The 15932-nt window shown below is 41.0% G+C and overlaps 1 protein-coding gene across 6 annotated transcripts in view; it reads left to right on the top strand.

Annotated features, from left to right (window-relative positions):
* The first annotated feature begins 529 nt into the window (after positions 1-529).
* Positions 530-15932, top strand: part of DDR1 (discoidin domain receptor tyrosine kinase 1) — a 35307-nt gene continuing 19904 nt past the window's right edge. For 3 of the 6 annotated variants that reach the window (XM_044000963.1, XM_044000964.1, XM_044000962.1), the window contains exon 1: positions 14269-14499. In XM_044000963.1, the coding sequence (XP_043856898.1) occupies positions 14284-14499 (216 nt within the window). In that variant the 5' untranslated portion in view covers positions 14269-14283. Of the gene's footprint in view, positions 591-14268; positions 14500-15932 lie in introns of those variants that run through there. The other 3 variants (XM_044000974.1, XM_044000970.1, XM_044000973.1) reach the window with 3 other exon arrangements.

Raw genomic sequence — 15932 nt, 5'->3', positions numbered from 1 at the left:
CCAGCTTTCCAGACCAGAGTCCAGAGCCCAGTTTTCCAGACCAGAATCCAGCTTCCTCCTGATGACATCTTACCACTTCAAGAAGCCAAGAGAACTCAGAGACTTCATATGAACAGTTTTGTTTTATTAGTTTTTGTTATCTCCTTCTGTTATTATATACCATCTGTAACATGTACTCTCTGCATGAGGGACTGCCCCTCTGGACAAAACTTTACTCTCTCCATTTTTCTTTCTTTTTTGTTTCTCTCTCTCCCTTTTTCTATATTGATATTAACATATTATTAGTTAGCACAGGATATTATTTTTGGCTGTTTCATTGAGCAAACTCATTCATTTTTCAAATGAAACAAAGGGGGGAATGTGGTAAAAAATGGAAGTTTTAGCTGAATCATTTGAGAGTTGAGTGCATGCTACTGAAGTGGCTTTTGAAGGACCTCCCTTTTGGGGAGGAGACCGCAACGAACTTCTGGCACGCCAGCTTAAAACTGAGGGAGGAACGGAAGTTCTCTCTCTCTCTCTCTCTGGCTTTTCAACTTAGCCATGGCGGTGCATGCAGTTTGTTCTTGGCCTGGTGGGCAGTTTGGGATTTGGTGAGTTTTATAAAGGAAAATAGACTAAGCTTAGATCTAAGATTATTCATTTGTATTTCTACTTCCCTATTTCCCTAATTGGTATCACCTTTTGTTGTCTAATTAATTCCCAAGCAATAAAAATTAACCCCTTGTAGATTTAAGCTCAGAGGCTTCTTTTTCTTAGTGGTCTGGGATATATATATATGGGAAAAGGTAAAAGGGGGAGTTTAATGCTCGTATATCCAATTTTAAATCTCACACTTTGGAAAGGCAATATTTATTTAAAATAAAAAAGAAGGAAATATGAGATTAGAGTAGCATTGCCTTTACAATAACCTAATTGTATCTACAGGCTGACTGTTAGTGGGAAGCACACTGGTTAGGGTTCACGAGCTATAATGTTAGAAGTAATGATCCATTGGATATCCTATAACAGGGATTCTTTTTTTTTTTTGAGTGGGTCAATGAGGGTTAAGTGACTTGCCCAGGGTCACACAACTAGTAAGTGTCAAGTGTCTGAGGCTGGATTTGAACTCAGGTACTCCTGAATCCAGGGCCAGTGCTTTATCCACTGCGCCACCTAGCTGCCCCGATAATGGCATTTCAATTTAACTGATTTCCTTTACAATCCTTTGTATTTCATTTTATGCATTTTAAAATATTATCTTGGGGGCAGCTAGGTGGTGCAGTGGATAAAGCACTGGCCCTGGAGTGAGGAGAACCTGAGTTCTAAGCTGACTTGCTAGCTGTGTGACCCTGGGCAAGTCACTTAACACTCATTGCCCCACAAAAAAAAAATAAGAAATAAAATAAAATGTTATCTTGAAGAGATGTGCATAGGCTTAACCAGGCTGAACAAATGTCCTAGAACATGAGGGAGCAGCTGTCCTCTGGGGACTCATCTTATCTAGGAGGACATCATTAGAGACTGTCAAGTTCCTTGCTGAAATCAAGATACATAGGATCTCCTGATCTACCAGTATAATAACCCTTTGCCAAAAAAAATGGAAATTAAGTTATTTCAACATGAATTGCTTGAGAGAACCCATGTGGATTCCTAGTGCTCACCATTTTCTTTTCTAAGTGATCGCATACAATCTGTTTAAAAATTTAATGTTAGGTTTGCTAATTGGAGAGTGGCCAGTTGGTAAGTTTAGATGGTGTCTCTGCAGGGTAGAGCAGTGGATAAGGAGATATCTTTGGAGAAAAGAAGATGAATTTAAGTCTGGACTTAAATCCTGACACAGTGTTGGTCATAACCTGGTCCAATCACTTTACTTCTCAGTGTCCCAGGCTATGCTCTAAACTTCTAAATTGCATAACAATTGCTGGTCTACATTGGTAGAGGAAGTTTCTTCACTGTAAGTTTCCTTCACAAATGAAATCACTGGTGTATTTTTTAAAATAGCCACAATAAGATATATGTATATTATATATGAGATATGTGTGTATATATCGTATATATTATAGCCTATACACACACACTCAAACAGATATGTGCTACTGATGTAACCTAAGAACCACCACAAACCAAATTCCTCTTTCCTCTCACCACAAAACCCTGAGGTAAGAACTCCTTTTCAATTATTCTCTCTCTCACACCTGACTCTATCCCTTACCAATGGACATGGAGGGATAGAGGTGGGGTCAGCATTTACATGCCACAGGCAGGGATGTCTTCCTTTCAAAAAGCTGAGCTTAATGTTTGAACCAGGTTCCCAGCCTCTGATTTGATGTCTCCTTGGACAAAAGGAGGATATCTGAGTAAAGATTTAAAGACCCTTATATCTGCAGGATGGGGAGAGAATATTTGAGGGATTCCCCTTTGGTGGGTGCATTCAACCTTACAAACTTGAAAAAAAAAAAGTCCACTGCGCCACCTAGCTGCCTCCTGAAAGCTCTCCAATCCTACAAGGTTAATCCCTGCAAGAAAGGTGAATAGGTGGATTTTTTTAATTTCCAAAATTGTTACAGGGGGCTAGAATCAAAATGGAGGATGCCCGTGTCCTAAGCTCCTCTCTTTCCACATGGCAATTTCTGCTATAGGGCTGAGCCTCTCTCTCTCTTCACATGGTGGTTTTTGCTATGGGGGAGGGGAACAATCTCATAGCAACTAGTGCCTAAGAATTTAGTATGGTTGAAATCTGTTATATACTGCCACATTTAAAATCTTTTACAGTGGAACAGTTTGACACCAGGAATTATTTGTTGTTGTTGTTGTTTTTTTGTTTGTTTGGTTTTTTGGTGAGGCAATTGGGGTTAAGTGACTTGCCCAGGGTCACACAGCCAGTAAGTGTTAAGTGTCTGAGGCCAGATTTGAACTCAGGTCCTCCTGATTCCAGGGCCGGTGCTCTATCCACTACACCACCTAGCTGCCCCAGGAATTATTTGTAATGCGTAGAAGTTGCAAAGAAAAAGATTTTTTTTTTAAAAGTCTTTAACCATAGAACCATACTGTCCTAAGAGCAGTTTTTAGCTTTGATTTAATTAACCCCAATGAAATGGGCCACACCCTGTTGTTAAGTCAATACTCCTTAAAGTCTCTTTAGGTCTGTAGGCCACAAAAAGCCTTGACAAAAAAAAAGCCTGGGCAACAGAAGAAAAAAAAAGGGGGGGGCACATTTTAACCCTGACTTGTTATCTGATAAGTTTCTAAGGTAAGGGTAAAGGTCCTAGATCCTTAGAGAAGAGGAGGGAACAAGGTTAAACACAGCTGGGAAACTGTCACCACTTTATAAAATGTACTATATGAATTTATAGATAAAGCAGTCCTTTTTCTTGAAAATGCTAAAAAGGTATTAGACCTTAGAAATTAAAAGTTCATTTACTGGGTCTCATAAGGCATAAGGATAGAAGCCTACTTCCCCACAGTTTCAGGACCACGTGATTGTAAAGTCCTTGCACAGGGCAAATGTTATATAAATCATTTTCTGTGTAAGGTATAGAGCAAAAGCACATGCAACTAAATTAAGAACACCTGATTGGTAATTAATTGGTTTTGGTTCAAGTTTTAAAAATTCCTAATATTGTATTAAGGTATTATGTTTCTGAACTTTCTTATCATGTATAAATTGGTAAACAATTGTATCAGCTATGGTAGAAAAGCAATTTCTCTTCTAATCTTGATGTAAAAAATTTTTTTTTCGTGGATGTCAAATTTAAAAAAAATCTTTCTGTTAAAATGGAAAATCCGAGTTTACCTATGTTTGTTGTTTAATCTGGAATTAGAACGTGTAGAAATGCATGCAAACTAATTCAGTCACCTTAAAGATGTTCCCATTGTTTAAAGGAAGTCTAAGGGCAGTATCCTATGTTTATGCTCACACAGTTAATAACTGAAACTATATACTGTTATGAGAAACATTTTCTAGTCTGTTCTCTGTATGCAATTTGAGATTATTTACACTTATCCCAACTCTTTTATTGTTTGTAATTAAGCATCTTAATGCAAAATTCATTTGAGTAATATTAATTTAGGGATAAAAAGCATCTAATTAACATATAAGTACAAGTATATAAGTATACTTAAGTATAAGTACAAGTATAGTAAATGCCTGCTATCTAGGATATATGATTCTTGAGAAGTGAATTCACTTGCATTACTGATTATTGGAACTTGCTGTTTAAAGACATTATGGGACAGTTAACTGTTATTATTCTGAGTCTCACTCCAGGTATGATCATCGAGGAATACTACTGAGCCAATGAGTCATAGTACCAGGAACCCTATGGGGTGGGTTTTTTTTTGTTTTTTGGCAGGCAATGGGAGGTTAAATGTCTTGCCCAGAGTCATACAGCTAGTAAGTGTCAAGTGTCTGAGGCTGAATTTGAACTCAGGTACTCCTGAATCCAGGGCCGGTGCTTTAACCACTGCACCATCTAGCTGCCCCCAACCCTATGGGGTTTTTACATGTGTGAACTACAGGTGGAATTCTCTTGGGGAAGCCTGGGAGAATGACTTTTGGCAAAAGGCTGAAGTAGGATATTTCTGACTCAATTTCCCCAATATGACACATGGAATGGAAACTATCCCACCTGGCTGATTTTAAGCCTGGCCCACTGCAATTGGCTATCTATTCAACCTCTGCCTGCAGTGGACATGAAGTTTAGGGAAGCGTTGTTCCCTGAGGGCTTTGTCCCTCTTTTTTATGGCAAATTCTTATAACATGAACACAATATTGGATCTTCAACCCTTAGGTTAATGTTACAATATTTGGGTTACTATAGTGAGATGCAGGTACAAGGTTTAAACCAACTTAGAAATTCCAGTCCTTTTTATATTCTAAACAACTAAAGTGTCTAAGCATCTGGCTTTGTCATCTGTCTGCTATTAGTTATGCGATTTAAAACTAAGTCAGAAACACCTTAAGTCTGTTTTGAAGAAAAGAATTGTAATGAAGCCAGCTTTCTTAAAGGGAGATAACTTATAGAATGTCTTGTTACACCTATAGAAAGGTCAAGTCAATTATTTGTTCTGTGAAAATAACACTTGTCTGTAGAGCATGTCCTATAGTACATACATGGTTTATTATGGTTTATTATTTGACATGCACTCTTGAAATTAAATACTTTAATATCGCCTTAAGTCCTTTACTACAATTGAAGTTAACTTGGTAACTTTTATGTAAGTTCATTTGTGGTCATCTTCTCATAAAAGTATTCTGTAACCAAAGGTTTATGTGAGGATTATGTAATGGGGGAAAATGGGGTACGGGTTGGGTTAGGGGTAGGGGTTCTTAGGAATTCCTCTTTAAAGAATTACACCCTCTTGCACACAAAAGCAGTTAGAATATGATGGTAGTTTATTTAGGGGCAAGGGAAGGGAAGGGGTGAGGGAAAGGAAACCATGAAAGAAATCCTTGGACTTCTCATGGGGATGTCATGGGAGGATTATGGGCCCCGGTCACCCCAACAATTCTCTGGGGGGTTCAAGGAACCTTTTCCTTGAAACCTCAGGGGTTTTCCCTTGAAATCAAGTAGGCCTCTCCTTGAACACAATCAAGGACACACACACCCACCTAACGGAGATAAGCGGCACAGATTGAACTGAGCATGCTCCAGGACCATCACCCCACATTCCAGTCCCTCCTAAGCATCTGGATGAGGTAATCCAGGAGAACGACCACCTGGAACCGCCCATCAGCAGACTGCTTAGACCCATCAGGACAAAGTTGACACCCACCACCAGATCTCTCACGAGGGATTCTTCCTACCACAGCGCAACACGGGAAGACCACCAGCCCCTCACCCAATAAGAGACTCTTACCCACCCCCCATCTAAACCCTATAAAATGGCACCCCACAAGTCAGTTGGGGGGAAAGCGTTTTGTTCTGGCAAAACCTTCCTCCCAGCCGGTTTCTCTTGTACCCCAATAAACCTGTTCTCTTATTCCTGATTAGGTCTTGTGCGAGAGTGTAATTCTTTACAGAGGAATCCTAAGGACCCACGTGCTTTCTCCTATCGCTTTCCCCATATCAGGGAGATCTGTCTCTGCTCCTCCTAAGGAGGGCATTGATTAATTGAATTAAATTGCAATTACTTTAAATCAAGGGTTATTTAGATTTGGACTTCCTAAATGAAGTAATCTGGAACCAGGGAAGTAAATCCACTGAAAACACTAGGGCAGAGGGCAGCTAGGTGGCACAGTGGATAAAGCACAGGCCCTGGATTTAGGAAGACCTGAGTTCAAATCCAACCTCAGACACTTGGCACTTACTAGCTTGTGTGACCCTGGGCAAGTCACTTAACCCTCATTCCCCCACACTCAAAAAAGATGGAAAAAAAAACACACACTATGGGCAATGCACAGTGGGATTTTAAAAAATTTATGATGATGGACACTTGTGAACAGCTCTTCACTCTTAACTCAGGTTCCTGGGTTCCTGGCTTTTATCTTGGTGGACCACTATCGTGGTTCTTGTCATTTTGATTTTTGCCCCTTGTTTCTTTTCTTTTTTTTTTTGGTGAGGCAATTGGGGTTAAGTGACTTGCCCAGGGTCACACAGCTAGTAAGTGTCAAGGGTCTGAGGCCAGATTTGAACTCAGGTCCTCTTGAATCCAGGGCTGGTGCTCTATCCACTGTGCCACCTAGCTGCCCCTGCCCCTTGTTTCTTTAACCTCTTTGTAAAGTTGGTTTTATCTAGGTTCAAGGCTTGCCTATTTATCTCCTCACGATAGGGACCAGCCCCTCCTCCCCCTGTGATTTCTGTGATCCTATTCAGCTTGAAGCAGTTACAGAAGATGGACCTTTACCCCCTTTTCCATTAGATATAAAGAAGGGGAGAGATGACATAGGGTTTAGGATAAATCAAGTTTCTGCTGTGAAAAGCAAAACAAAAGATGACTAGATAACAGGACAAACATATCCAGGAATCAAGGGACTATGAAAGTTTAGATTGACCAACTAGATATCAGGACAGAGGAGTAAGGGGAGATAAAATTCTATAGCAGGAAAGTCAATTAGGCATGGCTACTACCAGACTAGAGCTAGGAGACAGAGATAACCCCAAAGGTCAGGACCATCATTTAAAAAAATTCCTCTGAATTCTCAGGAATATGACAAGCATCCAAGCTTTCCCCACCCTACCCCAAAAGGGAACTTTCCAGTTTTCTTTTTCTTTTTTTTTCTGGTGAGGCAACTGGGGTTAAGTGACTTGCCCAGGGTCACACAGCTAGTAAGTGTCAAAGTGTCTGAGGCTGGCTTTGAACTCAGGTCCTCCTGACTTCAGGGCCGGTGCTCTATCCACTGCCCCACCTAGCTGCCCTGAACTTCCCAGTTTTCAAGTGGACACCCCATCTATTCTCTATACAAGCTTTTGCCTTCCCTCTGTTGGGGGAGGAGAGTGTTTCTAAGCCCTCCTCTCCAGGGGGTGAATAGACTTCCCACTAGGCCACTTTCTCTAGAGCTAAATAAAAGACCATTTTAATTCTAATTGGACTGTATTATTCTTTATTGAGGAATACCTAAGAACCACCACCTACACTGAGTATCTCCCCTTAAACAGCTCTCTACACAAAGAAGATATGCTTAACTTAAATGTTTGCTTTTTGCTTTATTGATGGGTGTAGATACTGAAGTATTATTAGCTCCTCCCCCGTCTCCTTTCTATCAGTTACATTATTTTGCAAGTGCTGGAAAAGTTGCTTTGTAATTGTCCCGAAGGCGTTCTGGGCGCCTGCACCAAGCACAAAACCACCCAGTGAGATGAGTCAGCTCTTTGAGAACAAGAACAGAGCTGTATCTTTTCTTTGGCACCCCAAACTACAAGGCTCGGAGCTCAGCCCCGGGAGGTTGCTCCAGAACCCACGCGTTTCTCGGTGCTCTGGCCAAGGTAGCCACAGCTCTCTCAACGCCCTCACTTAGGCCATGCTCGATCCATCTCAGAACCAGTTAATTTAGGCAAGAAGTAGGTTTCCTAGGAAATCTGAGATCAAACCCACCTCATCTCCTTCGCTTTTCAGACCCAGGCATAAAGTCACGTCCTACTACTCCCTTCTTCGCTGTGTGGGTGTCTCCCCGCAACCGCATTGCCTAGGAATGGGCTGCTACGCCATCTTGCGGCTGTACATGAGTCATTGCAGGGAACTCAAGAGTCAGGGTCCTGAGGCTGATAAATGAAATTGCTCCAAAGTCATTGGCCGCAGCTCCTCGAACTGCGGAGCTATTGTGGGGAGTGAAAGACAAAGGATTGTGGGAGGGTGGCATACTCCAGGGAACTAGAGGCATAGTTCTGGTGTCAATCAGGGGATTTTTCTCTCATTCTGTATTCTTCTCTAGTTCTCTTCTTTATGAGCTTTTATCCTTACTCCATCAATATTAGAAGGGTGATAAGGAATCTAGAAGAAAGCTGTTTGTGTCACAGGACACTCCCATCTAGCATTTTCACTGTCTGTCCTCCATGTCTGGAACTCTCTTCCTCCTGGCTTCTTTCTGCAAGAAACCTTTCTCAGTCCTCCTTAATCTTAGTGCCTTCCCTCTGAGACTATTCCCCAGTTGATCTGGTATATATCTTGTACATATTTATTTACAAATATACACATATAGATGTATAATAGATATACATGTATGTTATATGTACAAGTATCTACATATATACAGATCTCTCTCTCTCTCTCTCTCTTATCTTTTTACCTATCTTGTACATTGTTGTTTGCATGTTGTCTTCCCCAATATACCTAAATAGCGAAGTGCTACACTATATAGAGCACCGAGCCCAGAGTGAGGAAGACCTGAATTCAAATCTGGATGAAGACACTAGCTGTGTGTCTGGGCAAGTCACCTAACCATCGTTTGCTTTAGTTTTCTCAACTGTAAAAATGGGCATGATAATGTACCTCCAAAGTTTGTGAGGATCAAATGAAATAATATTTGTAAAGTACTTATTAGCACAGTGCTTGGCACCTAGTAGGTTCTTTTTTTGTGTGTGTGGGGGCAATGGGGGTTAAGTGACTTGCCCAGGGTCACACAGCTAGTAAGTGTTAAGTGTCTGAGGCTGGATTTGAACTCAGGTACTCCTGAATCCAGGGCCAGCGCTTTAACCACTGCGCCATCTAGCTGCCCCCACCTAGTAGGTTCTTAATAAATGCTGGTCAACTATTTGGCAACTCAAAGTAAAGAGACTTCGTTTTTCATCCTGTCTGAAATGTGACTTCCAGTATATAATGCTCTGGGCTAAGAATGATAGAATACCATGATCTCAGAAGAATTAAAATAAAATAATAAAATGTATAGCTGGAAGGAACATGGAAAATGTTGGGTGGAACCTGTGAGAAGAAAATAACAATGAAGAGACGGAGTGTAAGCAGGTTGTAGCAGGTTACCCAAGATGACTTTTGTGAAAGAACTCATATAAAAGACATGATCAAGACATGTTTGGAAGTAGGCTAGCTAGAATGAGCCTGACTTGTAGAAGGGAGGAAGGGAACAAGTATTTATTACATGCTTACTTTGTGCCAGGCATGTTGTATATGGATACACTGTGAGATATTAAATCAACAAGAGAAAAGCTTCAGGTTCATTGAGTCAATCCTCTATGGAAGATCTGTGGGAAAAAATGGATAAGGATGGTCCAAGTTGAGAGTGAGTCCCTCAAAGTCTTCAACAGGAAAGATTCTTAAAGGTCATCTAGTCCAATCCCCTTATTGTACAGATCAAGAAACGGAAGCCCAGCGAACTTGTGACTTTACAGTTTTACCCAGGTACTAAGTGGCAGTGCTAGGTTTCAAACTCAGCTTTAGTGACTCCAAGTTTAATACTTTTCCCACTTTACCATACTACTCCCTTTTATGGATGCATCAAAGTAAATAGTTACCTTTCTACCCAGCTAAATAGCTATTTATGAATGCATAAGATAAGAGGGCGATAAATAATCCCTGTCCTATGTACCTCACAAAATAATTATAGAAACTCAGAACTATAAGACAACTAAGAAGTTATTTAACCCATCCTGTTAAGGGATCAAGAATTCTTTTTGACATATGGTTATCCAATCTCCATTTGAAAATCCATAATTAGGATGATATTCTGAGGTAACTATTTTCAGAGGTAACCAATTCCATTTTGAGCCAGCTTGAGTTACTAGGAATTTTTTCTCATATCAAACCTTAAATTTCATTCCTGTAACTTTTTTTCTTTTTTAATTTTTTTGCTGGGCAATGAGGGTTAAGTGACTTGCCCAGGGTCACACAGCTAGTAACTGTCAAGTGTCTGAGGCCGGATTTGAACTCAGGTACTCCTGAATCCAGGGCAGGTGCTTTATCCACTGCACCACCTAGCTGCCCCCATTCCTGTAACTTTTACCCATAGCTCTGGGTCCACCAATTAATAAGTCTAATATATTTTCAATATTATAGCCCTTCAGATACTAAATCAACAAATATTAATTAAGTGATAGATGTGTGCCAAAAACTATGCTAGGATTTGGGGATACAAAGATAATAGTGAAACAGTTCATGCCCTCAAGGAGCTTATAATCTTCTTTGGAAGACACAGCATGTTCATACACACAGATAGGTAGATAGATAAAGCACTTATTTAGTATGGACTGTATGCCAGGGGCTATATGGGGTGTTCAGCACCTCTGATGTGAGTACCCTTTGTAGGGTTGCTCCCACCTGTCACCCAACTCTTACCTGTAGGTCCAAGAAGCTGTAGCATGTGCAGTGGCCACACCTGGGTAAAACCAGCTTGGCAGATGGGTCAAACCAGATTGACAGCAACTGGCTGGCCTCAGACCCATTGGTGAGTTAGAAGGATGTCTACCCCAAGCACTTTAAGACTTCCCTGGTGGAATGGACAGATGAAAGCAATTTGTTCCAGTGGCCATGATAGCAGCCATGATAGCAGGCACTGTGGAGTGCTTAGAGCTTGATCAGGCAGCAAAGACTCCAAGATCATCTACATGCATCTTGGACTATTGGCAGTTATCCTGATGTTTGTCTTGCTACCAGACTTCAATGATTCTGGAAGAAAGAATGAAGCTATAGAATTTGGAACTCAAAACTTTAAAAAATGTTTTAAAAATTGTTTTAACATGTATTTGGGGAAAAATAAAATATTATGTATATGAAAAAGAGAGATAATGAAACTGATGATTTTATGCAATTAATTCTGCCTCCCTTAAATCCAAATCACTCGAGTCAAGACATCACCTGGTGATATTGTTGGTTGTCTTCAAAATGAAGGAAAAACAACAACTATATTCTAGGCAATAGATTCAAGATAATTTTTTTGTGGGGTGGAGGGGAGAGTAGTAGTAATTGAGAGGATAGGAAAAGTTTCCAATAGAAAGTGTTATTTGAGCTGATCTTTAAAGGAAATTAGGCATTCTAAGAGGTGGTGGTGAAAAGGGAATAGAAATGGGGGACAGTCAATGCAAAGGCACTGTGATGGGTGATAAAGTGTCATTTATAAGAAACAATAAAAGGTTGGCTGTGAAGGGGACTAATATAAGGCTGGAAAGGTAGGTTGGGGCAAAGTTGTGAAGAGCTTTAAATGCCAAACTGAGTAGTTTATATTTTATACTAGAGGTAATAGAGAGCTTCTGGAGAATATAGAGTAAGGTAGAGACATGGAAAATCACTTTGGCAGGTATTTGAAAGATAGATTATAGTTGGGAGAGATGAGGCAGGTGCACCAATTAAAATGCTGCTGAAGTAGTTCAGGCAAGAAGTTATAGGAGCCTGAACAAAGGTGATGGCCATGTAAGTGAAAAGGGCACAGATAAAAGAGATAATCTCAAGATAGAAATGACAGGATTTGGCAACTGATTAGACATGTGGAAGAATAAGAAATGGAGAATGACTTAGAGGTTGTTAACCTGAGTGACTGGAAAGATGGTGACACCCTAGATAGATATAGGGTTAGAAGAAGGGTGGGTTTTGGGGAAAAGATAATGAGTCCTGAACATATTGAATTTGAGATTCCAATGGGAATCCATTTCTTAATGTCTCATAGGCAGTTTGTGGTGTGGGACTGGAGTTTAGGGGAGAGATTAAGACTATCTATACCTATCTATCTCTATCTCTATCTCCATCTCCATCTCCATCTCCATCTCTATCTCTATATCCATCTACCTTTAATCTATCCATCATCTATCTTGGGAAATCATCAGATCAGAGATTATAATTAAACACATGGGTGTTGATGAGGTCACCAAGAGGTAAAGTATAGAGAAGGAATAGAAGAGGTCCCAAGACAGACCCTTAGGAGTACACCTACTGTTAGGGGGCATGATATAGATGATGAGCCAATAAAGGAGAATGAGAAGGAGTGGTAGAAGGACAGGTAAAAGGAGAACCAAGGGAAAGAAAGTAGTGGCACAACAACCCAGAGAAGATAGAATGTCCAAGAGTAGAGGGTGATTAAAAGTGTCAAATGCTGCCTAGGGGTCAAGGAGGACTGAGAAATGATCATTACATTTGACAATTAAAAGATCAAAAGACAACTCAAAGACAACAATCCTCCTAATGTTTATCCTAATTATGTCTTCTGGCTAAAGAAACTGAGGATATTCTATTGGGTCTTGTATGGCATAGTTTGGAGTAACTTTACTACAGAGATAACCCTTCTCCATATTTCCTTCTGAATTTCCCTTTCATCTCTTCTGTACATTTTCCAAAAAAAAAAAAGCTTTAAAGACCCTCTTCTTTTTTCTTTCTTTTTAAAGCAATGTTACTGTTAGCTTCCTTTCTTTTTTAAGCAATGCTATTGCTAGTTTCCCCTTTCCCCTAAAATGCAAAATAAAAACACATTTCTTGTAACAAATAAGCATAGGCAAGCAAAACAAATCATATTTTCCATGTCCAAAAATGTATGCTTCATTCTGAACCTTGATTCCATCACCTTTCTGTTGGGTGGTATTCTTCATCATTGATCCTTAAGACTTATGGATGTTTATTGCATTAATCAGTATTTCAAATGTTCTTTCCAAGTTCTGCTCACTTTTACTTTGAATCAAGTCATACAAGTTTTCCCAGGATTCTCAAAAACGATCCCATTCATTATTTCTTATGAAATAATACTACATTCATATACCACACAACATAATTTATTCATAGACCATACTTTATTCAGCCATTCCCTAATTGACGGGCACCTTCTGTTTCTAGTTCTAAAAGAGCTTCTAGAAAGATTGATGTCCAGATGGTCTCTTTTTCTCTTTCTTTGATCTCTTTGGGGAGGAGCTTAGATTCTAACAGGGTAGACAGACTACATGGGGGAGTAGTGCCTAGGGAGTGGAATTTTGATTTGGAAAATACAGTTACAGTTAAAGATACTGATGATCACATTGGCTGTGGGAATAAACAGTCCTAGAGTTGACCTCCTTAGAGTTAGTTGAGAGACATTATCATCTTGTGGCCCCATTTTCTTCACTGTGATTTTGGGGCCACTGCCTAAGCACTACCTCTCTCTATCTATCCATTAGGGTTTAGGCATAAACCATGGAACCCTAGTTTTCTATAATTCAGAGACAAAGGAACAGATTACCCAGGGATGTAGGATGAGGCCTGAATAGAAGCCTCAGGCAAGACTTAATAACTGTCTTCAGGTACTCAAAAGGTTATCATGTGGAAGAGAGATTAGATTTCTCCAGTTTAGCCACAGAGGGCAGAATCAGGACCAATGGAGGGATAGTGCAAAGATTCAAATTCAAGTTTCAATTTCAAGAAAAACTTCCGAACAATTAGCATTGCTCCAAAGTGTAATGAGCTACCTTGGAGGGAGGAGGCTCCCCCTCCTCTGAGATCTTTCATCAGAGTCTGGATAGCCACTTGGAGAGGATGCGATAGTGGAAGATTGCTTTCTGGTGGAGAGGTCAGGCAGTCCTTCCTGCCCCTGACATTCAGTGATTCCGTGAGCTACTAAACCCACTGTGCATTGCCACCAAACTGCAGTCTCTGGACTGTATTCTCGACTGCAACCTTACCTGTGCCAGTCTTCCAGCCTCCCCATCTTGCTGACAGAATTAAAAGGGCCACACACATGTTCTTCGCGTCTTATACTCCCATCTCTGCCTCTTAAAAAACATCTCCCTTTTCCAAGCTATCCCTTTGTCTAGATGGGGTTTTCCCTCCATTCTGCCTCCTTTCTTCCCCGGCTTTTCCTTCACCTAACCTTGGCCCTCCCCCACTTTGCCTGGCTCTTAGCACTATTTCTCTCTCCCTGCGGGGGCGAGAAGACTTGGAAGAGGGGTAAGGGACGGCGTTGCCATGACCACCGCAAAGCCGGCCGCAGCTGGTCGGGGCAGCTGCTCCCAGATCCTGTGCTGGACTAAGCGCCGCCCTGAGCGGACAAAGCCAAGGAACCGGGAGGCCCTGGGGCCCCCACGGCAGGCAACCCCCACCCCCCCTCCAAATCCAGGCCCAAACGAAAGGACCAGGAGATCCCTGAGCCCAGTCACAGGTCAGAGGAGGGGGAATGAACGGGTGAGTGATCTGGGGGCTGGATCGAAAGACTGCAGTTTGGACGTTCCTCTCTGGGAGGAGGGACAGACAGACAGGGAGGGACAGATCAAGTGACTGCCTGGGAAGAGAAGGGCGGTGGGGAGAGAAGACTAGGGATGGGGAAGGAAGGTAGCAGGAGTGGGTGGGAGGGGAAATGGGACATAGGAAAAAGGGAGTGTGGAATAGATCTTGGGTGTGAGGATGGATGTGTGCAGAGGAAAGGGATGGGGTTGGGAGCTGAGGTGGGTAGGATGCTACGAGGTTGTGGACTTTCTGATCTGTGTCACTTCATCCTCCATCTCAATATTCATCATCTTACCCCTCTTTTTGGTCTCCCTTTCTACTGTGTCCTATCACCTCCTTTCTTGCTTCTAGTAACACTTTCTAATTCCCCTTCTACCTTTATTTTAGCTATTGTTACTCTTCATATATCTCTATTTTACACCCCCCCCCCACTGCTGGGTTTTGTTTTGTTTTGTTTTTTTCAGTCTCTCACCATTTTACTCTGCTCTCCCCCAATCATTCCTTCAAAGGGTTGTTAAACTAACTTGCTTTTACAATGAACTGACCGTGTCACTCTTTGCTCAAAACCCTTCTATGACTCCCTATTATCTACAAAGTCCAATCTCCTTAGTGTTCAAGAATTCAAGAATTTAGTGCCACCCATTCTTCATGGCCTTTTCTTAAACTACTTTTCTCCCCTTTGCTTTGGAATATTTTATGCTGCAATCAAATAGGATCCACTGTACATGGGCTTAGAATGTTCTATCTCTGTATGTTTACTCACAGGGTACCCTGTGCCTGGAATACTTATCATTCTGTTGAATTCTTCTTCATCCTTTAAAGTGTAATTCAACTGTTGCCTTCTCTATGAAGCCTTCTCTGTTTCCTCCTCTTATTCCTTGCTCCCTACACCACAGAGTGTTTCTTTTTTTTGGAACTCACATTTTTGTTTTCACTTCTCTTATGCACTAAAGTAATTTTGTATTTATAGATACTTGTGTATGTTATATCTATTAGACTGTAATTTCCATGAAAGCAGGGGGTTTTTTTGTGTTTATCGACACCTAACATAGTCCTCTGAAATTTAATATAATTCCCTTAGCCTTATCCTATTTTTCTATACCTGTCTTCCTCAGTTGTTTCTTGCTCCTTCCTCTTTTAATTTCCTCACTTTTCTTTGGGGTACTCAGACTTATTCCTTCCTTTCTCTCTTTTCTGTTCCTCAGCCTCTTCTCTTTCCTCTTTCCTTACCTTTTCTCTCTCTCAGGTTTTTTTCTTCCCATTTTAGTGTCCTTCAAACTCCTCTCCTTTATCTGTGGTCCTTATTTCATTTTCTTTCACAGTAGGACTCATGGCTCAATGATCCAAGCGTCAGGTTTTCCCAGTTTGGTCACTGCCAATCTCTCCCCCCA

This window comes from Dromiciops gliroides, chromosome 4 (genome assembly GCF_019393635.1).
Source record: "Dromiciops gliroides isolate mDroGli1 chromosome 4, mDroGli1.pri, whole genome shotgun sequence".
NCBI lineage: Eukaryota > Metazoa > Chordata > Mammalia > Microbiotheria > Microbiotheriidae > Dromiciops > Dromiciops gliroides.
The sequence above is the reverse complement of the archived record's forward strand: the minus strand, read 5'-3'. Positions and strand labels throughout refer to the sequence as shown.